Source organism: Pygoscelis adeliae, unplaced genomic scaffold, assembly GCF_000699105.1.
Source record: "Pygoscelis adeliae isolate BGI_AS28 unplaced genomic scaffold, ASM69910v1 Scaffold267, whole genome shotgun sequence".
Taxonomy (NCBI): Eukaryota; Metazoa; Chordata; class Aves; order Sphenisciformes; family Spheniscidae; genus Pygoscelis; species Pygoscelis adeliae.
The window spans coordinates 258,870-281,235 of record NW_008825150.1 but is presented as its reverse complement, the minus strand read 5'-3'; the positions used below and the strand labels follow the sequence as shown (position 1 = coordinate 281,235).

At 37.9% G+C, this 22,366-nt stretch overlaps 1 protein-coding gene across 1 annotated transcript in view; it reads right to left on the bottom strand.

Annotated features, from left to right (window-relative positions):
* The window catches only part of COG5 (component of oligomeric golgi complex 5), a 193,646-nt gene that overhangs the window by 24,572 nt on the left and 146,708 nt on the right, over positions 1-22,366 (bottom strand). Inside the window, exons 14-16 of the mRNA XM_009328367.1 lie at positions 20,321-20,420; positions 1,952-2,062; positions 501-563 (exon numbers count right to left, since the gene is read on the bottom strand). Of these exons, the coding sequence (XP_009326642.1) occupies positions 501-563; positions 1,952-2,062; positions 20,321-20,420 (274 nt within the window). The remainder of the gene's footprint in view (positions 1-500; positions 564-1,951; positions 2,063-20,320; positions 20,421-22,366) is intronic.

Below are 22,366 nucleotides of genomic sequence, written 5' to 3'. Positions count from 1 at the left end.
GTACATGTTTTGGTGCACACACGTCGTTCAGCTGTTCATTCCCCAGACACGCAAGCTGCCCTTCATTCCTCTGCACACAACCCCTCCCAGATTAGTGCACAGCAGGATGGATGTGGATAGCTGTCATCCACAGCAGGCTGCACAGCCATCCACATTGCCCCCCCGAAAAGCACCAGGTAGCAAAAAAACCCGTTATTTTATATGTGTGTTAAGGGAGCTAAGGGGGTGATGAAGGATCCAGTTATTGCTGTGTGAATGCTGCACAGAAAGACATTTATTTTCACAGTCAGATGACATCTGGGTTCCAACCATTACGAGAATATTTTTGAATACAAACGCTACTCAAGCAGTGATTTGACACATGCAACATATATGTAGCTGCAGATACAACAAAATATAAATTTCAGAATATAGCACCTGGGAAAGTAAGTGCCCATTTTAAGTGTAACAAACAAAGCAAAGCTCAGCCCTATCCCTGCAGCATATGGACATTCAGTTACCTTTAAGGCAGTTGTGACTGTTTGCTCAGCAGCTGCTGGAAATGAACTCTGATTGGTAATGACCTAAAAATTTTAAAGTAATTGTTAATAGTCAACATTCAACAAATTATTAGGATCCATAATATTTAATTTCATTTAAAAACATACTGAGTTATCCTTAGTAATGAGTAGTTTACATAGGTATAGATAACTATCAAATGTGTTTTATACAGACAGAATTTGCAATGCACCAGTATCGGTCCTTTGCTCTCAAATTTCCTATGGATTCTGCTTCTGCCTTGGCAAAGAAATGATTCAAGTGAGTTCAACTGAAATTTAGCTAAAGGGTTAACAGAATCAGAATAAAAATGAGTGGTGTATTCTCCCACTGCTAAGTGTAGAATTTATGGAGAACTATACAAGCAGCTCTATGGCAAATATTCGAAAGAATGGTTGTTCTTTCTCAGTATTATGACTGTTATAATACTACATGTTAAATAGCTGTTTATGTACAGCTACAACGATATTAGAATTGAAAGTCAAGAAATGATCTGAAGGAATATTATACCAATTTCCTTACAGGTATGAACATGCTATACAATAATATTTTTAAGCCAGATAAGTACTGAACTCAAAGACTGAATCATATCAGATCTCCCTCCAACACTAAGGCACATGAGGTTCATCACTAAACACATCAGAGAAAGCAGACTTAAAAGTTGATCTACCATCTGTTTGCAAAATCCAAGCAAATTTTATAGGCTTTTTAGCATTTTTTAACATTCTTTAAACATATCCACAGTCAGGATTACTCGTGATCTTTTTTCTAATCAGGCTAGGATTTAAACACGATTAACTACAACTACCGCTATATCTGTTTGTTTTAATTTACAGAGACTGTGTAACCATTGGCATCAATAAGCCAGTAAATTGGAATTATTCATAACTGTGCTTAGTCCTGAAAACATTTCCAGGCCAGACTTTGGTCACAGCAACAATGCACGGAGATATTTGTGAGGTGCTGCTTTTCTTGATTTCACCCTTTCCTTCCCCTTTTCAGTTTGGCCACAATCATGGGAAAGCAGTGAGGGTCTTCTGAGAAAGATAAGCTTGGGCTGGGACAGATGCAGACAAGGGCTATCAGGCTGACCAGTACAAAGACAGAGTTTACTTGATAAGAAAAACCAGAAAGAGTTCAATTGTTCAGGCTCACAAAACAATGGCTGTGAGACGTGATTATTCTCTATAAACACAGCTTTCACTCTTCTAATATTGACAACTTGTCACATAGAGGTGCTTACAAGGGCCAGCCAAGTCTCAAAGAGTTGTACAAATGCACAGCAAGGTGCAGCTCTTAACCCAAAATTGGGCTGTATTTGTCACAGTTCTCATCAGCTAATGGGAGAATACGCATACGATAGAGCAAAGAAGTTAACATTATGGCAAGAGGAGAAATACCAAAGGAAGACTACCTTCAGAACCGATTGGTGCAGTTTGTATAGAGAATTAACTACAGCCACATTCCTCCTCTGTCCGTCTGTGAGTGGTCCAATCACCTGGCTGGCATCTCCTTGAGTAGACAGCTGCAGTGATTGCAGAAATTGTTAAAACAGTACCAACTCTCTAAACAGTGCATCACCACAAAGTTATAGTTAACTAAAATTAGACCACTGCAGAAAGCCCTAGGTCTTCAGTACCAATGTTCTTCCATTTAACTCTTGTTGTGATTCATATGATTTCCATCTCTAGATAATGCAAACTGGGCAACAGGAACAGGAACTGTGAAAGACTGCTGTCTCAGCTCCCAAACCACAGCACTCAGACCCAGACCTCTTGGAGATACCTAGTCCCAGCATAACTTCAACTTTGTAATCCAAGAGTCAGGTGAAGTCACCTACCCGAGGATGCAGTATAAACTAGCAGCAGCAGAACTGAAAAGCGTATGCTTTTCTGTATACCCTCAGTCCTTACTTCTGACAACCATTCAAGCCTCTCCTTAAAAACTTTGTTTCTTCAAATAGATGGCTTACAGCTTTGTACATATTAGTGGCTTGTAAATGAACAGGAAAATAGAACTCCAAGGACCAAAACTGCTAGTCCTGTCAGTAAAGAGTTCTATCCATGAATCTTTCAGCAAAAATAAAAAAATTATTTCTTCATATTTAAATGCCACAAAGCATGCATTTTTTATCATTATCACAGAAATCAAAGTTCCAGGATGATACATAAATAGCAAGTAACTACAGAACAGTCCTGTAAGGATACCACAGCATAAGTTTATAATTTAAAATAAAATCAATTGTAATTGGGAAACAAACAGAATTTTTCTTGTGCACTGAAAGCTGCAGAAATACAAAGAATTGACAAAAGGCTATGTGAATTCTAGAAGTACATCTAAATATTACAGCAAGAATAGCTATTAATAGAAGGCTTTACTGAGATATCATTATCTGACTAGTTCCCTATATTTCAGGATACAAAATTATCCTCCAGGAAACTCCTGAAGATGCCTAGCTCCAAAAGTCTCTCAGTAAAAATATATTCAACTCATTGAACGAGTCTTCAAGAGACTTTTATGAAGCGTGTCTCTAAACACAGTTGTAGGTCCTACAGAAAGCTCCTAAACTAAAACTGAATATACAGTAACAATTGTTTAAGAACAAAAGGAACAAACATAACGTGAAAATTTTTAAGTTATGGGAAACAGTGAATCTTTACTAGTGAAAGACAATTTCTGTACTTCCCATAGCTTCCACTCAGCATAAACACAGACAGCACACAAGCAACGTTATCTAATATTTGCCAGCACTGCTAATGATGAAGTTTTAGACAAATTCTTGCAAGCGCACAGGAACTCAAAGTGATTCACAGCACTACGGTGACAATATCAGTTCAATTCCCTTTCTTCAAATTTAGGGATTATTTCAGGATAAACAGCTTTCTGAGGCCTTTGCAGAGGGAAAAATCTTTTCCAACGTATCTTCAATTATTTGCCATCAGAATGCATCTTTAGACTAGCTGACAAACACATCATCTCAGCATCTTCCTGCCTTCCTGATGAGAACAGCCATGCGAGCTATGTACATCTCTCTTTCCTTCCTGATATTTCTATTTGACAGACCTGACTGGTTTTAAGAATTCTGCTTCTCACGCTTACAGCTTCACAGATTAATAACAAAACATCTGTGCAGAGAAACACCCTGTCCACCCAGCTGACCGCCCTCCCAGACCCCAATAACCTTTTTCTTCACACCTTTTTTAAGCACTACACAGACTATTTGATTGGGTTTTTGCACATTTACAACTATTAAACATAAAAGACACTACTAAGTAAAATTTCACATCCTAGTCACTTAAATTTCAGTTCCTCAGAGTCTATTGTAAAGGTTTCACAATTTCTTTTTCTTAGGCATAATGAAATCATTAGACTATGTCTCTTCTGCTGGTGAAAAAGCTTAAGTGGTAAGTAAAACCAGTAACAAGTACAAAATATACCCTGCTGCAGCAACAAGCAACTCTTGCAGTCAGCAATAATGCACAACAGCTTCACAGGCACAGTCTAAAAATGCCCTAAAGCAACCAATCTTTCTAAAATTGTTGACCATATTAAATTCCCTTAAATTAATCAATTTGAACTTTGACTGCTAGATGTGTTGATCCGTTGTGTATCGTAAAATAAAATCACCGGTCTAAAACAAAGAGGCTTGGAAAACTCGGCTCTTGTAACGAGCAGTAGGAACTGGGCAGCCTAGGGCTCCCTAGGACTGCTTCTCCTGAAGGTGTGCCATGGGGCCACCTGGCACCTACGTGGGTAGCTGTGCCCTACCATCTACAGCAGACGTCTCAGGTGGTCATTCCCATCTCTTGCTGTCACCAGAATGATTTCTATGACCTTGCCTTGAGGCAAGAATGTTCTGCACTGACTCTGTGCAACATGGCTCATGTACATACACTTTGTCACTGGCATGTATCTGAATTTCAGGTAGTTTATCATTATTCCAATATTCCAATGCCTCAGACTGAATTCTTGACACCTCTAATATCCATTGTACAATCACGCATCCAGGCGGGAAAATGCCATCATTGTGTCTCCCTGGTTCCAACAAACCACGCTTGTGGCCCATTTACTTTAGACACAAATCATCCCTCAATTTATTTTCCATCATACCAGGTTTTACCAATGATTCACATTCATCACTCATTTATATAGCAAGTATTTTTGAAGTTCTGTGCTGGACACAGCTTATGCATTTAAGCCCAGTGGTAATGTAACTCTCCCTCTGTTATCTGCCCACTGAGGATTGCACTGTGTGAACAGGTTAAGTTAAATAAGTGTGAAGCCTAGCCACATCCACTCAGCGGAAAGACACGGTCCAAGGGCCTTCTTTTTGATGAGGGCACTGGAGACAAAATCTGATGCCTTTTTAATCAGTTAGACTTATCCAGAAATGCAGAAGGCCAGGAGGGTGAATTTATGCTAAGCAGAAATAGGGCGGACAGAAGGGGTGACTTCATCCCAAATCAGAATCTATTTTGGGAAAGAAGCAACTAAAAGACAAAGCGTAGCTGAAGGACCAGATCCCATCTCCAGGGAACCATCAGTCGCCCTGGGAGTTAGTCTGGCTTGAGCCTGCTAGCTGAAAAGAAAACACAGGAAAAGAAGCCATGCTGAAGCCAGACCTGAATGAGCAGTAACGAGGACTGTAACTGTTCAACTTTTCTGTATCTGTCTTTAAGTATAGCAATTGATTTCTTATGCTCTTCACTTTAGTTGGGTGAACTGTTTCTGCTTTTACCTCAAAGCCTGTCTACTATTTACAGCAATTTCATGGGCACTAGCAAAGCACAGGCACCCCATTCCCCAGCAAGTGGCAATTCTACAATGAGTGACACGTCAGTATGAGCTCCCTTTGGCAACATGACCTATCAGCACACTGGCAACACGAGATGCTGGTGAGGAAGAGAGGAGTGAGGCAGAGAAGTCTCCCACCAGTGAATATTACCCAGGACTTTCGTATCATGCATCCAGGCACTAGGACAAGGGCTGTGTCTTGTGGTGCCCTCAAGAATGTGAATGTGAGCTTCCGCCCCATGCACCATTTCAAGAAAACTCAAAGGGCACCTGTTAAACTAAAATGAGAAAGAAACACTGAAGGTACTACATTTCTGACATGTATACGAGGACATTCTCTAAGGTAGGAGATTGAAATTTGCATGTTCAATCCAGCAGCTGACTAGCTGGAGGAAGCTGCCTAGAAGACTTTTTTTTAAAAATCTAATTCAACAGAATCTGAGGACTAAGTAGGAGATCAGGTAATTTACTGAACCAAAAAGGACACTTGTAGAAGCTGATACACAAAAAATGTGTCACGAAGAGGAACAAGCTGACTGAAGGCCATCTGACTTGCTTTAGCCTGACATGGTCAAGAAACCGTAAGCCATGACTGGCACGGTGCTCTCTCCAAATTCAGAAGTCCTTCTGGAAAATAGTTTCTTTTAGTTTGTATCCTTCAGTACACTAATGTGGTTACACTGCTTCACCTGCAGAGACTGCAGGTGCCTTGTATTAGGTCAGTAAGTTGCCCAATGCAGAAAATTTCAGGAATGATTCACCACATGCAGGAAACCACAAAGTAGAGCAATAAGCACTTCTATTGAGTAATTCATCTAGCCTATTTTAGAGACCCTGCTTTAGGGAGAGAGTAAATGCACCCTGTATGTACCTATTTCCCTCCACTAACTGTAAAGGGAATCTAAAGCAGTACCGCAGATACATACAGGTAGCTATACTGCCTGAAGTCATGTCAGATGAATTCTCACCCTATAAATGTATTTGCACCCCTTTGCATAGACCCGCTTTGGAAATGTGTCTTGGAAATAACTAGATCAAGTGTTCCGGATTTTACACTTTTCTATGTTTAATACCTAAGAACAGACATGTAATTTGACAGCGTGGATTTGATCTCACATGTTGAGACATGTGCTATGATAAGATTGGTTTGGGTTTAAATTCTTGTTTTCACCATGAAGCAATGAATGTAGAATTTAGATTAGGACGTGAAGCAAATCATCAGTTCTCCCTCGGGTTATAAAAAAATGCTAACTGAGTTTGTCTTTTTCTTGTAGAAAAGCTCAGACTATTGATACATCTTTTCCTGTAATTTGTTTAGTGTTTCAAAGTGACTAACTTCCCCTCTTTCAACAGGTGGCAGCTCAGAAGAGATGCTGATTTGTGAGCTGGTTTGCTACCAGTCCCTTCACAGACTAAACATTTTGTGAAAAAGCTCAGTTTCACACTAAGTAACTAAGATCTTGTAAGCATCCTTATTGACAGTTTGGGAAAACTCCATTTATTTGATTTCTTTACTCTAAAAGAGACTCAGCAAACCCACTCTCTGAAGAGCAGGAAACAGCATCATAATTTAGGAGTACAGAGAAGATCTTAAGTCAAAAGAGGACGAAAGTAGTGCCTCTCAACAAAGCATTTGATCTAACTCTAGGATCACCAGACTAATGTGTTTTGATAGCACAAGTTAAACTCCAATTGTCAAGCTGGCATTTTCGAGAATAAATACATTCCTAATAGAGGTAGCTGATGGGGCCATACCTCTGGCAGAAAGCAATCAATCCATCTGGTACTTGGCCTCCTGCCTGATCACAACAACTTTCTATAAAGCACAAAATCCATTTATAGAATTTGTGAGTCAACAGGGTTTGGCCCTGGGATTTCTCCCATAAGCTATAAATAATTGGGACGATTTACTATTAGGTTTAATGTTTTCCATACGGCAGAAGGAGCCTTTTACAACCTCTTTCCACCTAAGAAACACAGAAGTTTACTAGAATTAGTTTGCTATTTTTTGTAAAAATATTACACCATTTTGCAGAAAAATACATAACAATCTGAACTCCACTAGCTATGCCACCTAATATATTAGCTACTTAGAGGACAATTTGCAAAAAGAAGAGACATAATTTAGAGGTTCGAAGTGTAGAATTTGAATGAATGTGTCGGGGCAAATAAGGTCCTTGACTGATGAGGATAAATTAAAATGAATGTTCTGCTTTAAAAAAAATGAACTAAAGTTTAAGAATAAATCATAAATAAGAATTTATGTTCTTGGAACTACTTCTAATTTTTCAAAGAAGAAGAAATATTTCAAGGCATGAAAAAAGGAATAAGCTGTGAGTTCTGGCAATAACTTAAAATGTACATAAAAACATTTATATTGCACCCTCAGGACATTCTTGTAGCTTCCAGAATATTTTTTTTTTTTTTTTTTTTAGCTTCTTCAGAAAAATGAAAATTTTATATTCTAAGACTATAGAAAAGGAGCTCTATGGTGAAGGTATTCAAAATCTTATAGAAAACACAATCGTTATTTTGGGAAGAAAAATCTGAAGGGACTGTTAAGTCCTTGACCAAGAAAAAAGACCAAACATCATGCTCATACTATTCATGCTAGAACAACAGCAATCATCGAACCATTCCCTTGGGGTATTTCTGTTTTGGGGTTTTTTTTTCTTCCTTAATATTTTCAAAAGTGGAAGAAATGGACAGAAAAGAGCAAACGGTCTTTCTGTAACAGAAAAGACAGGATTTACCTCTAAGTCTTTGAGTCATTTGAGAAGAAAAGCACTGTACAAAATAATGAAAAGTGAGTAATGGTTCATGGTCCTTAAATAATGAGATGCTTTAAAACAACTCCGCTATCAGAAAGCAGCTAAAAACAGTTCCTTTAAGGAATCTCAGAGAATCCTAAACCTGAAGCACTCGGAATAATTTCTCATCTTCCAAAAATTATGCCTCTTGTATTTGACATTTTTTCAGACTCAGGTTTATCTAGCTAGCCCAAGTCTGAGGAGGGTTTCAAGGACACTGTGTGTTGATCCTGATAACTCTGACTGTAACAGTTTACTGAATTTTTCATGCTTGCCAAATTAATGACTGAATGATTAATCGTATTTTATATGTCATCCCAATAGCTGTTGGTCCCAACCAACTACTGCGAATGCACCTCCAGAGGTGAAGAGCAGGCATCCATCCCCAAGACACATGAGACAGGTCCAGCATGATAGGGTGATACCAACATGATAGGGTGATATTCACCTACACATAAAAAATTTAATCAACTTATTTCATTGCCATCTGCCTTTTTTGGTCTCAAGTCCAGGCATTAATTGAGATTAGAACACTTCTACCCTGCAGAAGGTTATCAATGAGCTTTACATTGTCCAGCTCTCATTAGAGTTGTTCCAAAATTGCAAAATTCCAAAGCCTTTACTATATCAACATACATTTAACCAAAGCCATTTCTGAATCATAGAATTTAATTTGGTATGAAATAATGTAGAGTGCACTATAACAAAATACTGTAAGGATTGTGCAATCTTGCTCTTTTTCTACCTGTTAGCAAAATTACATGCTAGATCTAAAGAAGTCTTTTAACCACTTTCCCAGCAAGATAAAATGGAATACATAGTACTCTCAAAACCAGCCTTTTATGCTTCGGATGATTTTTTCTGGAGTTTAGCCAGTATCTCTTAAAAAAAAAAAAAAAATCACACATTTGTTATGTGAGTCACGATCTAACCAGCAAAAGACAACATGAGAATGAAGAAAATGTTTCATGAAGTTATTTTTTAATGCAACTTTCTCCTCTAGATTTTTATTTTAATTTTTTGAAGTTTAAATGCTTAAGTGACTTATCAGCTAGACATTTCTAAGTATTCTCTGACCAATATAAGTAGCTTCCTAATGACTGTTTTAACAAAACTCTTCTGATCTTTCCATCAAAAAGAAAATATTACAAAACCTTAGCTGACTTTTGATTATTTTTAAATTAGAACTGCTGCCATCTTTAGCTTTTATTACTGTACAGTGAAATAGTAATTATTCTGAAATTATTTTAGTACATAATAGCCTCCCACATATTCTATTTAAATACCTATTAATGAATTCCTTTAATGTGCCAAATATTGAATTAATATTTTTGGGTTCTCTCATTTAAATAGCATAGATACAAGTTTTTGAATGACAGCAACACCATGTCTTCAAGGTACTGGTATAACACAATTAATTTACGTATCTCAAAAAGAAGTGGGGAAAATATAATCTTTCACATTACTTACACCATTGTAACTGACCCATTCTTTACAGAAAACCTTTCCCGAAGTGTCATTTCACTATTGTTCTTGACTATTTGTGAGCTTGTTACATTTCATACTTCCATCCAAAGTTCACAATATTTGACATTTAGACAGGAGGACTAGATATGTTTCCCTGGAACTGTCAGACAAATCTCATTGCTGGAATATGTCCTGAATAGTGATTCACCCGCAAATGAAAGCTCACAATTCAATGTAACACCATCTAATATGAGACATGGATTAATTCTTATAAGATCACATAATAAAAAAGGCAATCAGAAGTTCACTTTATGTCATTTCAATGAGAATTCATCATGCTTTTCAATTCAAAACCATCACAAGCCTCATAAATTTGCTGGAGTTTAAATTTGGTGCCAAAATTCCAGTGCATGAACAGTATTTTCCCTTCACTGGAAGAATTTGATTCCAGGAAATCTTTTCCCTTTCCACCCTGTTCTCCCCTACTTCGTTGAACTATTTAGCTAGTTAAATTTAGCTATGTCAGGTAAGAGGATGGATGGACAAAAAAACAACAATGCAGATAAGCCCAAACCACATAGTTATGTCAGTAAACATCAGTAAACATCCTAATGGAGATGGAGCTCACATCCGTCTTCTTGCTACTACAGCATATTTCATTTGGGGAACTTGTATAAATTAAATGAGCAAAACAATGGTTTTGGTTGGTGTAAGGTACATTTCTCTTTAGGAATACATATGACTAAAGCCAACCCAACAAATGCTTTCCTCCATAAATGAGGTCTTAATTTTTTTCATTTCCCTAAGAAGAAACCAGAATTATAGCCCTCCTAGATCAACATCTTTCTTTCTTGCAACACGTTACGGATATTTTTCCTTGCCACTGGGCAGACAGGGGCACAATCAATGGAGAACTTGTTTAGTCCAGCCCCTCTCTGCCTTTTCCTAGTCAACCACTAAGCACAGACTGAAAAGTTCAGAAAAAATTCCCATCTCCATGAATATTCAGAGAAAGCTAAGAACCGATCCTTCTCATCCAACTGCTTTATCATTGCAATATTTTAACTTTTAAATCCCATCTTTCTTTGCATTTCTGCTTTTCTTAACAATTTCACTGATAGAGCCAGGACGTTCCAATATAGTCTCTGGATCAGTTATAATACACTTAGCCTTTTAGATTCTGGACAAAAATATGCCATTCATATTGCTTATCATCTAAATAACCCACTGAAAACAGCTTATTTAAATCTTCATTCCCCTGATCAAGCATGACAGACACTTTTTCTTCTACAAATGACATTATGAAAATTCCTTGTAAAGACGCTGTCTCTTTCTCAGCCAGGAGTTTAAGCTGAATTAATTGTTGTTTTTCTATTCCACCTGGCGTTCCAGCATTTTCTTTCCTCATTCTCTTTATTGCAACAAGGTTTACAAACCAAGAAGAAGCATTAATAAATTAGAGATTGTTTTTAAACAGTAAAAATATAAACCAAGATCAGAGCACATTTAATTGTGATCTCAGGAAAAGAGATCCTGGAAGATCTGTGAAGCCATAGCATGATAGAATTACGCTTTCAAAACTACATCACCAAAAACAAACAGCAGACTATTTTCTATTGACTGTCATATATCAGATGCACCATAAACCCACAAAGAACGAAATCATGAAAAAATCAAGACTCATCTGCCACAATATCACAAATAGTTATGATGATGGGATGGATGTGCAGAAAGCCGAGATCCATTTTAAACCTCATTAATTACAAACTAGTTTTTAAACATACTCAAAGGAAAGGATCAGCTTTTTTGCAGAAAATTTGAAACACAAAAAGAAATTTTCTAGAGTGGTGTGAGAAGAATATGGTCTGTTTTGTCACAGTCTGCCTCTTTAAACTCAAAAAGTCTCCCAAATAATCTATTCCAACCCATTCTAAATGGCTAGCTAGTGGACCAGAAGTATTTAATAGGGAGATATTAATTCTGAATATCCACTAAAAGTGGAAAATTGAGAAGATCCTTATGGGTAACTGCAAAAGATTAAGCCACCCGAGCAGCATTAAAGAACACAACAGTAGCTGAGGATGTAAGTAAAGCAGAATTTGGAATCTTGCACCTGCAAATCACAAGTTCAAATATAAACTGGATTGAAGGACAATGAGAGATAAATTGTTTGTCTCAGCTTCAGTCCTAGTGGAAAGTGGGCATTTATTAAAATCTTCATAATGTGTATCACTGACTGACAATCTTATTTGAAGTCTCAGGAAAGAGACCTGTGATTGAAAAGGTCTGAGAGAAGAGAAATTAATCTTTAAAAATTATTCCTATAGAGACGAGTCAGAGGACAATGGCAGGATAATGCACTGAGCCATACAAGTTTTGTGGGCAATACTAAAAATAATTTAAGAACAACTGCAGCAGAGCTGACTTTCCATTATATATATTTTGATGCTAATCTTATGTAATGCATTTGGTGCTGATCAGCATTACAAAGATCAGTGCTCTAAAAATATCTGAACATGACAGATAGATAGATGCTCCTCAGCCTGCATCTCTATCCATTACATTCACTAAAAATAGGATATTAAATTACAGAAGGGGTTGGTTGCACTGGCATCCAAAAAGGTGTCATCTGAGTTGGCTCAAAGAAATATTTGGCTACCTGAAGGAAGTGTTGAACTCCTGAAAAGAGTTAATATCCAAGAGTTTTCTTGCAGCCATCCAGCAGTATTTGGAGCTGCCAACTAGCCACAATGCCACAGACAACTGTGCTCTTTTCAAGGACTAAAACTCTGGTAGAAACACCAAATGCTATTTGAAAGTAAGTAAAGTACGGCTGACAAGCATTACAGGTAGAAAAAACATGTTTAGGAAAGCATATCTTTTGAAGCTCTGGCAATCTAAGAAAATCTTAAGACCAAAAGCAATGTTACTATAGAAGAACTCAGCATCTCCTAACTTTTGCCTTAGAGATTTATTTACATCAGAAGTAAGAAAGTATGAATTCCAGATGCAAGAAAAAAATTACCCCAATCTGTCAGCATTTTAAGCTTCCTCTTGAACAGATTTTGCATGTCGCTCTCATTCAGTCTCATTCACATATTGGCTACACCCATAGCAGTAAATTAAACAGTGCCAGAAAAGGTTCCTGGATCTGGCACGTGATCATCTGTACCGCTAAACTGTTAGGACAGTCATTAGCAAGTTTTTAGCCTAGGCCAACAACTACTCTCCCAAATAATCACCAGCCACTGCTCAGGAGAGGCAATATTGCAGAGACTATCCCCGAAAGGGCGCTGGCAGGCAGCCACGTGCTTTGGGGAAGGGGAGCCCTTACCAGCCGTGAGGCAGGCTGTCCTGCGCTGGCTGGCCGCAGTGCCCCGGAATGTTCCCAGGCACCTTTCACTGACTAGTATAGACATTACTGTTACACCCCACGTTGGAGACTGAGAGAGTTCACAGCTAGGATGGCAAATTAAGTCCTGAGTGTCAGTCATAAACATTTACTGACCTTGTACTCTCAACTGAGAGAGGCAGACATTAACATAAACATCAGGGTGACAGTGTGGAGCAATTTAATACACAGGCTTTCTGCAGCAAAAACAGACATGTTTTGCTGATCCTTGAAGTGAGGCCAACACTAATCACAACAAGCCTCGATGATACAAATTTGCCTTCAAACAGACGAGACCAAGCTCATTTACTTACTTACACTGACTGTTCTGAGGACAGTTATATGTTTTTCTTTCCACATGCATACTCCGCTTCAAAAGCAAATCCAGACCATCTGGGGACAAGCAGTGAGTGATCGGGATATATCAGCATTTGACTCTGAAGGAGGGGTTGAAACAGCAATGAATTGCTACGTTTTTCTACTTCTTATGCTCTTTTTTGGTGTTTACTTTCTTAAGCAATAATGCGCTAAAAACATCTGTCATCATGTACGTTACTCATTATTATGACAGATAATAATACTTTACAATAACACAGGCCCAGTTACACTACTTAGTACCAGTTAATCGAAAAGTAGATCTCAGTAAACCCTCAGAACAAATGAAGTTTAGAAATAATGTATCTTAGTTTTAATCATAGAATTTTTATGTCAGAGTCACTTTACATTTAAACATTAATGCAATTAAATATTCAGAATTGTTTTACAACATCTGAAATCCAGTTTCACCATTGCATTGAAAAACAATATCAGGCTAAATCAAAGCTTCCCAGTTACTTCCCAAGACCCTTTTTGTACTTGGCTGAGTACCCGCATATTACTGCTCCTATTACTGCTCTAGTACTCTGCGACTGGTACACGTTCTAAAACCATGTATAACATTACATAACTCAGATATTTACTTAAGTAAATGTAAATAAATCTCAATATACTACTGAGATCCAGGATAGTGAGAAAGAGGCTGCCTACTCTCTATCACAGGTATCAGCTGATGCTGACTTTTCCCTCAAAACAACCCAGAATCTAAAAACCTCATTCACCAAAGAAGATCCATACAAATTTCTTTGTATCCCAAATGTACAGTGGTCCATTGCTTTTGGGATCAGAACAGCAAGTTTTCTCTCATTTTGCCTTTTGGCACGTCCGGTACCAGAGGTCTTCAATATGTGAATCAATGTCCTGCCCTTTGAGGATATGGGACAACTATTTGAACCTTGGTGCGCGGACTCTAAATTTTGAAGCACTTATGTCTTCTCTTTAATCTTTAATCTCAAAATTCACTTCTATTACTGGGTCTTTAGCATTTTAACTTTGAAATATATAAAATACACCGTGTCACCTTATGTTTTCTTAAGAAGGTTGGGGAAGAATTCTTCAAAACGCCAGGAAGGACTGTGCTCTCTGTACAGTGCTTAAAAATTTCCAAGTGGCTGATACTAGGCAAACCTGATAATCAGAAAATCCCACAACCATTGCCCAGGGTAAAATCCTGATGAGAAGCCAAGCCTCTACCATGAGCTGTGGGCAAAGGGTAGATTAGTAGCTCTCCCAGAGCACTGCCCACAGCCTATATTTCGGGCCTCCACCTCATTCATCAACTTTTGTAAGATGTATGACACAAGTCCAACCACATTTAGTTAAGGGAATAAAAAAGCGATTCAAATTCTCTATTTCCTTCCTCCCTCATTACACCCACTCTCCTTCTCCATCTTCTGAGTGCTTCCTCTTTATGATTGCTTACAAGTCTGACAGTGGGAAAGATCTCCATTATATCATCTGCCTGCAGCCTGTTGTCTGTTGGAAAGATCCCTTTTTTTAGACAAACTTTTCTGAAACATATTACTCCATAAAATACAATATTCCATATTTAGGAACCTCTCCAATTATAGGCAATCACAGCTCCCACTGATTTTAGCCTTATCTACCCTAACCTTAGGATAAATCTGCCTAGTCTAATATGGCCATGCAGATTCTTGCTTTGCCTGTACTTCAAGCAGACATGAACTTGCTCTGCTTGTGCTCCAGGCTGAATGAGTGTTGCTCTCAGCAAGGTGCCAAGGCTGAACTGGTCACCCTGGCTTGGAGCAGAGCTAAAATGTGCCCTGCCATCTGGGAGCACAGCAGAGCGAGTTTGTGTTTGCCGTAAGCATACCATTACATATCCACATATAAAAATGTTTTTTTAAGATAGTTTGATCCACCAAAAGTTGCCAGCGTCATCACCCCCACCTGCTCTGAAAAGCAAGTGGGCAACCTGATTTTTACAATCCTGCCTCTGCAAATTACTCTTTGCTTGCTTATTGGCCACTTTGTCTCTGACAGTGATGCCTTATGATGGGAGGAGGCAGCAAGACACTGCCTCCACAAGGCAAGACAGGAAGGATTGCTGTGGGACTCTGATTGCAATTAATAAAGATAGTCTGACAGGATGACTGTAACTCTAGGGAGGAAACTAGTAGAGGTCTCCAGGTTCAAAAAGTGGGAGAATCGCATCTTCCCTAAACAACTGCATTTTCATGTTCACAGCACAACACATTTCATCTATGTGCACTTGGTGGGTGTGTTAGTGTATTTCAATCCACCCACATGCCAAGCTGAACAGAAATAGCACAAAAGTAAGAGAACATACAGTACTTAAATTTCTACTCACAATATATGAGGTAACTGAAATCATCACTCTAAAAGCAGAAAGAATGCAACAAAAACCCCAACAATAAATATTGTTTGAAATAGTCCTGTGCTGGGAAGGGAATAGACTAGATGACCAAATAGGGCTCTTCCATCTTCAATCTCTATAAGGACAATGGATCTTGCAATTTATTTTTCTGTTTGCTGGCAACAGTACATGTCTTGTAAACTTTCAGAGCTTTTAACCCTCAATGTTTCATGACTTCTCTCCGCAAGACATCCAGTTCTAAGTATCAGTAAGAGAAACAACTCTATCACCAGGCAAACCAAAACATAGTGATTGCAAAGTTGCAACAAAGAGATTTTTAATTATGAGAGAAATCACATTTCAAGCACATTTAAAATTCAGCTCAGTAAATGACAAAAATTACAGGTAATCAACTGGGGAAATACAGTTTTGTCTCACTTCCAATCGACAGGTGACTGTCATTTTCATTTTTATAGACATAAATGAGAAATCTGATTTAAAGTAGCATATGAACAAAATCAAACATGAATTTAAAAGACTTCTGCAATCAACCAGGCATCTTTTCCAAAAATGGACAGCCAAAATCTGTTCACTTCTTATTATGGAAGATTACTGCAGAGTATTACCCTAGAGCAGCGGTCTTCAAAGTGGGGTGCGTGCACCACAGGGGTTATGCAAGACAATCCATTGGGGTGCAGGAAGAAAATATCAGAACTTCAATAGTACATGTTGAACTATATAAATAGTTGAACTTTATAAATAAATAAATATACATATAATGGGGGTGCATGCTCAAAAAGTTTTTACTGATAGGGATGCATGACCTAAAAAGTTTAGAGACCACTGCCCTAACGGATCCTGCTATGCAATTACTGCTGCCATGTCAAAGGCATCTAATGAAAATGTTGGTGAGATATAAGCTCTCTTTCACATCTCTTCTCAACTATCAGTTATACAAATGGGTAAAAATTTCTCTAGGAGGCAGAGAAATAGATAGAGCTCCTATCTTCTGTTAAGCAGCATGGATTCTCAAAAAAACCCCAAATTACTCAACTTTTTCTTTGTTTTCAGGAAATGCAACTTATTGGTTTCTTGTGAATCTCTTCCCTTCACTGTACTTATTGTCAGCATTTGATGAAAGAGCTAATTTTCCTTATGTGGCCAGTTAAACAAGAGCACAACATGTCAAGATGGGTAACTTAAGGTATTTGCAAATGGTTATGGATGACCGCTCTGGAAAACTCTTAAGGAGAAAAGTTAGTGTTCTTTTTTATCTGGGCTACCTCACTTGTATGAAAAAGTGGCTAGTGAACGAAATCTGGCTCAGTAAGCAGCCATTATGTTAAAAGGTAAGCAATGGATTACAATGTGCAAATGCACAAGAGGAAAACTTTGCTCTTATCCAAAACACAATGGTCAGATTTGTTAATCCCTCTTCCAAGCTGGAAAGAGAAGGATGTAGAAATGGTGACTCAACGGAAATCTCGCAGTGTCTGTAATCATTATGAAGATGTTTGGGCTGCCTGATTTAGGGAAAATGTGAGTAAGAAGAGACAAAATAATAACGGCACAGAGAAAATATACCAAGCACCCTTCCTCAGCATCACCTAACAAAACACAGGATGGGTGGTGAAGTTGAAAGGTAATACTCTTAAATTAACAGAAATATCTTTTAAAATTTAGTGCAATGTATAATTATCCCTTCAAACTCTGTATAGTAAGAAAATCTGCAATTACACTGAGTGAAATTAGGACAATAATTCTGAACGCTTCATGGCATACACCAACCACATCAAGCATCAGCAAGGGGTTAGCTAAAGATTCATCCAACAGCAGAATATCTACCTACTGCTCGCAGAGGGTTATTTATATCTTCTCTGAAATCATCTGAACTGGTTAATACAAGAATAGGTCTCAGGCACAGCAACAACTAGTTCTTGGTATGGGGAAAGCTGAAAACCAAAAGCCAGCAGTGTACGAAGTCACACGTAACACAAACAAATGTTTTGGATTCACAGGAAGAGGCCATTTTTTCTTACTTGTTTTTGCTTTAGTACTATACATACAGATTGCTAGATGCTGCTTTTACTCAAAGGTAAAATCTTTGAGGCTTGAATAACATTTTTCTTGTTATTTGTCCTATCTAAAGCTAACTGGAGAAACAGTGATGAAATCTTAGTGAATTGCAATTCCTTTTTTTGTGAAATTGAATAAATAAAAACGCTGACATCAGAATGTCTCAACATTTTTAGGACTGCACGTTTCAGGTTTTCACCATTCAAATCTACCTGCAATATTACAACAACATTTAAAAAAAAAAATTTCTAATGACTCTTAAAAGCCCGCCCCAATCTTCCTTCACTGAGAATTCTGAGATTCTTTTGTTTACTTTTAATTTGGAAGATAACTCAATTGTGAATTCCTCCAGGAAATTAAATTTCCATCTTTAGCACTGCTCTGCTATAGCTATCAGAAATGAAGCATCTGAGCGGAAATGTTACAAGGTCACCCTTCTCAGCTTTAGAAAGCTATCGTTGGAGGCTGGATTGCAAGACTGAATGAAGATTGCATTCTTGGCTACACCACTAAAACATAATGAAACAGTGCTGTCTGACATAGCTCCTGTTCTACACATGGTACACATTTCAGGCTCAATCTGTCTGCCCAAAAATAGGTACAAAAAAAAGTTAAGATGTTCTAGATTATATTCACAGGGCTGGCAAGCATGGCACAGGACAAGTGGGAGAGCCATGCCCTTCTGGAGAGGCAGCTGGAGGCTAGGCATGATATTTTAGCACTTTAAAGATGGCACTATACACCTATGCCTTGGCAACTGTGTTGAGCCCTTCCAGTTTTTAATTTTGTAACATGTATATCAGTAAGGAAAGAAAAAAAAAAGTAAAGAAATGTAGCTGTGCGATACATAGTTGATATTGTTTTACAATTTGCAGGTATATTCTTGAAGGACATTCACGTTCATTCTGCCAGCTTGACTAATCCTGTCACTTAGTTTTTCAAAGTTTCAGGTTTTATTTTCAGTTGTCAAATTCAAGAAGTTCAAGGGCTCAGACTCCCTCTTTACTCCTACATTCCTTTAGTTTAAGGTCAGCTAATACAAAGCCACAAATCATATACTTGTCAGCTTATTTCTACATATCCTTTTTTTCAGGGTTTCTTAAGAATTTGCCAGCTGGCTGATCACAAAACGATGTACGCTTTCGAACAAGCCACTGGTCAGATTCAAACTCTAACAGAGATGATAACCACAACAGACCCTGGTGCTTTCACAGTTACAGATGATATATCTTTTTTTCTCCAGTTGAATGCCACTATTTGACACTACACTCCACGATAAATAGAGACACAAGTGTCATATTTTTCACTCATGATGACTAAACAACCTACTAAAAATCCTGATTTCTTTCATAAGCAAATTTCACTCTGAAATTATGAAGCCATGATTCGGTGTTTTTAAAGGAAGACCCAACTTAAGCACTATGCTCTAAATATACAGCAAAATAATGTAAACACAAATTTTTATTTTAAAATTTTAAATATTCTTTATGGCCTTCATGAGTGCTTCATCTACATTCCTCTTCCATAAACTAGTTTGCAAACTTCCAATACAATTCATCTAACAGACATAGTAAACAAGGTATGTGTTATTGAATTTCAATTTTTTTAAAGCTATTCAGAGACAGCAGGTGTCTAAAAGGTAAACAGAATCCATACTAACAATTGCTGCAATGTTTTGTAGCCAATTGTTACAAAAAACTGTTAGCAACTATCTCTATTTAAATGAACCATATAGAAAATGAATGCCACCGGAGTCTGAGTTTGCTTTCAGAATTAATGTTGTTTAAGTGAAAATCTTGTTTACAAATACGAGTAGGTAGTCATTTCTTGTGGGTCTGCATATTGCAAAAATTATTTTTCATCTCTTCATAAGAAAAGCATTAAAATTTCAGCAACAGACCTCGTGAGAAAATTGCTGATCTTAAAAATTATTTTTTCATATGACAACGACATTCACTGTACTATCCATTGGCTTTTTGGGGATCCCTACCCAAAGGATAAGGCTTTGGGGATCCTTCCGCTATTCAGTTTAACACTAGACAACAGTGCATGGCAAATGACTGGAAGCATTTGACAAATGCAAACAAATCAAGGGTCAGTTAAATATATGGCAAATAATAAATATATGGAAAAAATGCCCAAATTTTGTTGCAAATTGTGAAAAAATATATTTGAATAGTCCAGATTTTAATACCATAAGGACGATGTATCATGTAACTGATGGAATATCAAATGTGGTAAATATTAAACCAAATTGAACTGTCTTAATTTTACTTAACAACAACTACAATTTTATTTTTTTGAATTAAGTTGGCAAATTCAATTTGGAGTTACACAGACAAATTTTACTGTTACCAATAGACCGTGTTTATCTGAAGGCAGAATTTAACTGAAAATGTTTCCAAACACAATGGAAAGCCAATTCGAAGGTTTTGTCTATCTGGTTTGCTTTACTGTTATGTTGTAAATCTACAAAAACCAGAACGTTGTACATAGAAAAACATAAGGTTTTAGAAATCTGAAATTACTTACAAGCTGCTCAGACTTCACACCATAGAGCTGAATGGTCTTTGCCACATTTTTTGCCACAGCTAAACTCAGGTCTGGATCAACAGCAGCCACATTTAGCTCACTGGAAGCAAAGATTACAAATCTTAATTAACAACTAAACAGTGCTGTATTTAATTGATAAAGAATTAACTATGAATACGTAGTTACGTGGCATGTCAATTTAGAGAGAGTAACACATACAACCAAGTCTTTCTAAGCACTGTAATTCAGTTTACAATTTAACAAGTCATTTGGGAATTTTATGTGCAGTGTTTCTATTCTAGTAAAAATGAGCAGAGTTTAGGAATGACACTTCAGTATGAAATCACTATTAGTAAGCCATTCAAAAATATTGACTGCAATTAACTACATTCAAGCTTTGGCAGCAGCCTTCAAACATTACAGGTGAATACACAGTCATTCAACTCTGGAATTACATGAGCTGTGCAGAAATACCCAGGGGACGCCTTAGCTTGACACAACTAATAAGCTGTGTTTTAGGCAATCCTTTATAGTAACAGAGGCCCCAAAGGAATGAGAGGGAACAAACGGAAGAAGGAAAAGACTTCTAAATCACTGCCAGTATTTCTTGTTCATGGAACCCCCCAGAACTCCATCCGTTGGGGCTGCATTCATAATTCTCTACTGAAGACAGACAAGCACAAGGACCATCACATTACTAGGGATGAGATTAACCTCTCCCAAGAACTGGAGAGACACTAGGCACCCTGACATAGGAATAACCTTCACCGAGAACTCTGCAGGGCCCCAAACATCATTAGCTAGAGGTCACTCTGGAAAACTCAGCTGAAATTTCATAATTTTCATATCATTCTCCCTTCCCCTCTGCAAGGAGCAAAGTAACATCAACAACCACACCAATAGGCATGTTCTGAGCATCTGCAACTCCCGGTCACAAGTACAGTGTCAGTATCTAATATTACACACACACACACTTACATACACTTACTGTGAATACCGCCCATCATTTTCAGACTGTATTAAACAGAGTAGTCCTTACCAAAACCTTATGAAGGAAAATACACCATTGGTAATTTAAGCATCTCATTTTACAAATTATACCTGGAATAGTTGTCTTTATCTATTATCTTGCTGTTTCACACTAACAGAATATTTACATCAGGTATTAATCACTTGCAGCCAAGCAACTATCATCTTCCCTTTGACACAGTCAGAATAATTAAGATATCAGACATTTACAATGTATGTGAAGTTTCTCTTCCTGATGTTTCATAAGCTTAAACAGTAAAACTTAAATTAAAATTTCAGTTATTCCAGAAAAAAAAAAAAAACAGAAAATAAATAATAAAATTTGTAAAAAATTATAAATAATAATGAGGTGATTATTCCACTGTATTTAGCGTTGGTGTGGCCTCACCTGGAGTACTGTGCGCAGTTCTGGGCCCCACAATTTAAGAAGGATGTTAAGTTACTCAAATGTGTCCAGAGGAGGGTAACAAAGCTGGTGAAAGGGCTGGAAGGCATGTTCTGTGGGGAGTGGCTAAGGACTTTGGGCTTGGAGAAAAGGAGGCTGAGGGGCGACCTCATCGCTCTCTACAGCTTCCTGAGGAGGGGACGTGGAGAGGGAGGTGCTGAGCTCTTCTCCCTGGGATCCAGGGATAGGACGTGTGGGAATGGTTCCAAGCTGCACCAGGGGATGTTCAGACGGGACATGAGGAAGCATTTCTTTACCGAGAGGGTGGTCAAACACTGGAACAGGCTTCCTGGAGAGGTGGCCGATGCCCCAAGCCTGTCTGTGTTTAAGAGGCATTTGGACAATGCCCTTAATAACATGCTTTAACTTTTGGTCAGCCCTGAAGTGGTCAGGCAGTTGGACTAGGTGATCGCTTGTCCTGGTTTCAGCAGGGATAGAGTTAATTTCCTTCCTAGTAGCTGGTACAGTGCTGTGTTTTGGATTTAGTATGAGAACAAAGTTGATAACACACCGATGTTTTAGTTGTTGCTAGGTAATGCTTACACTAGCCAAGGACTTTTTAGTTTTCCATG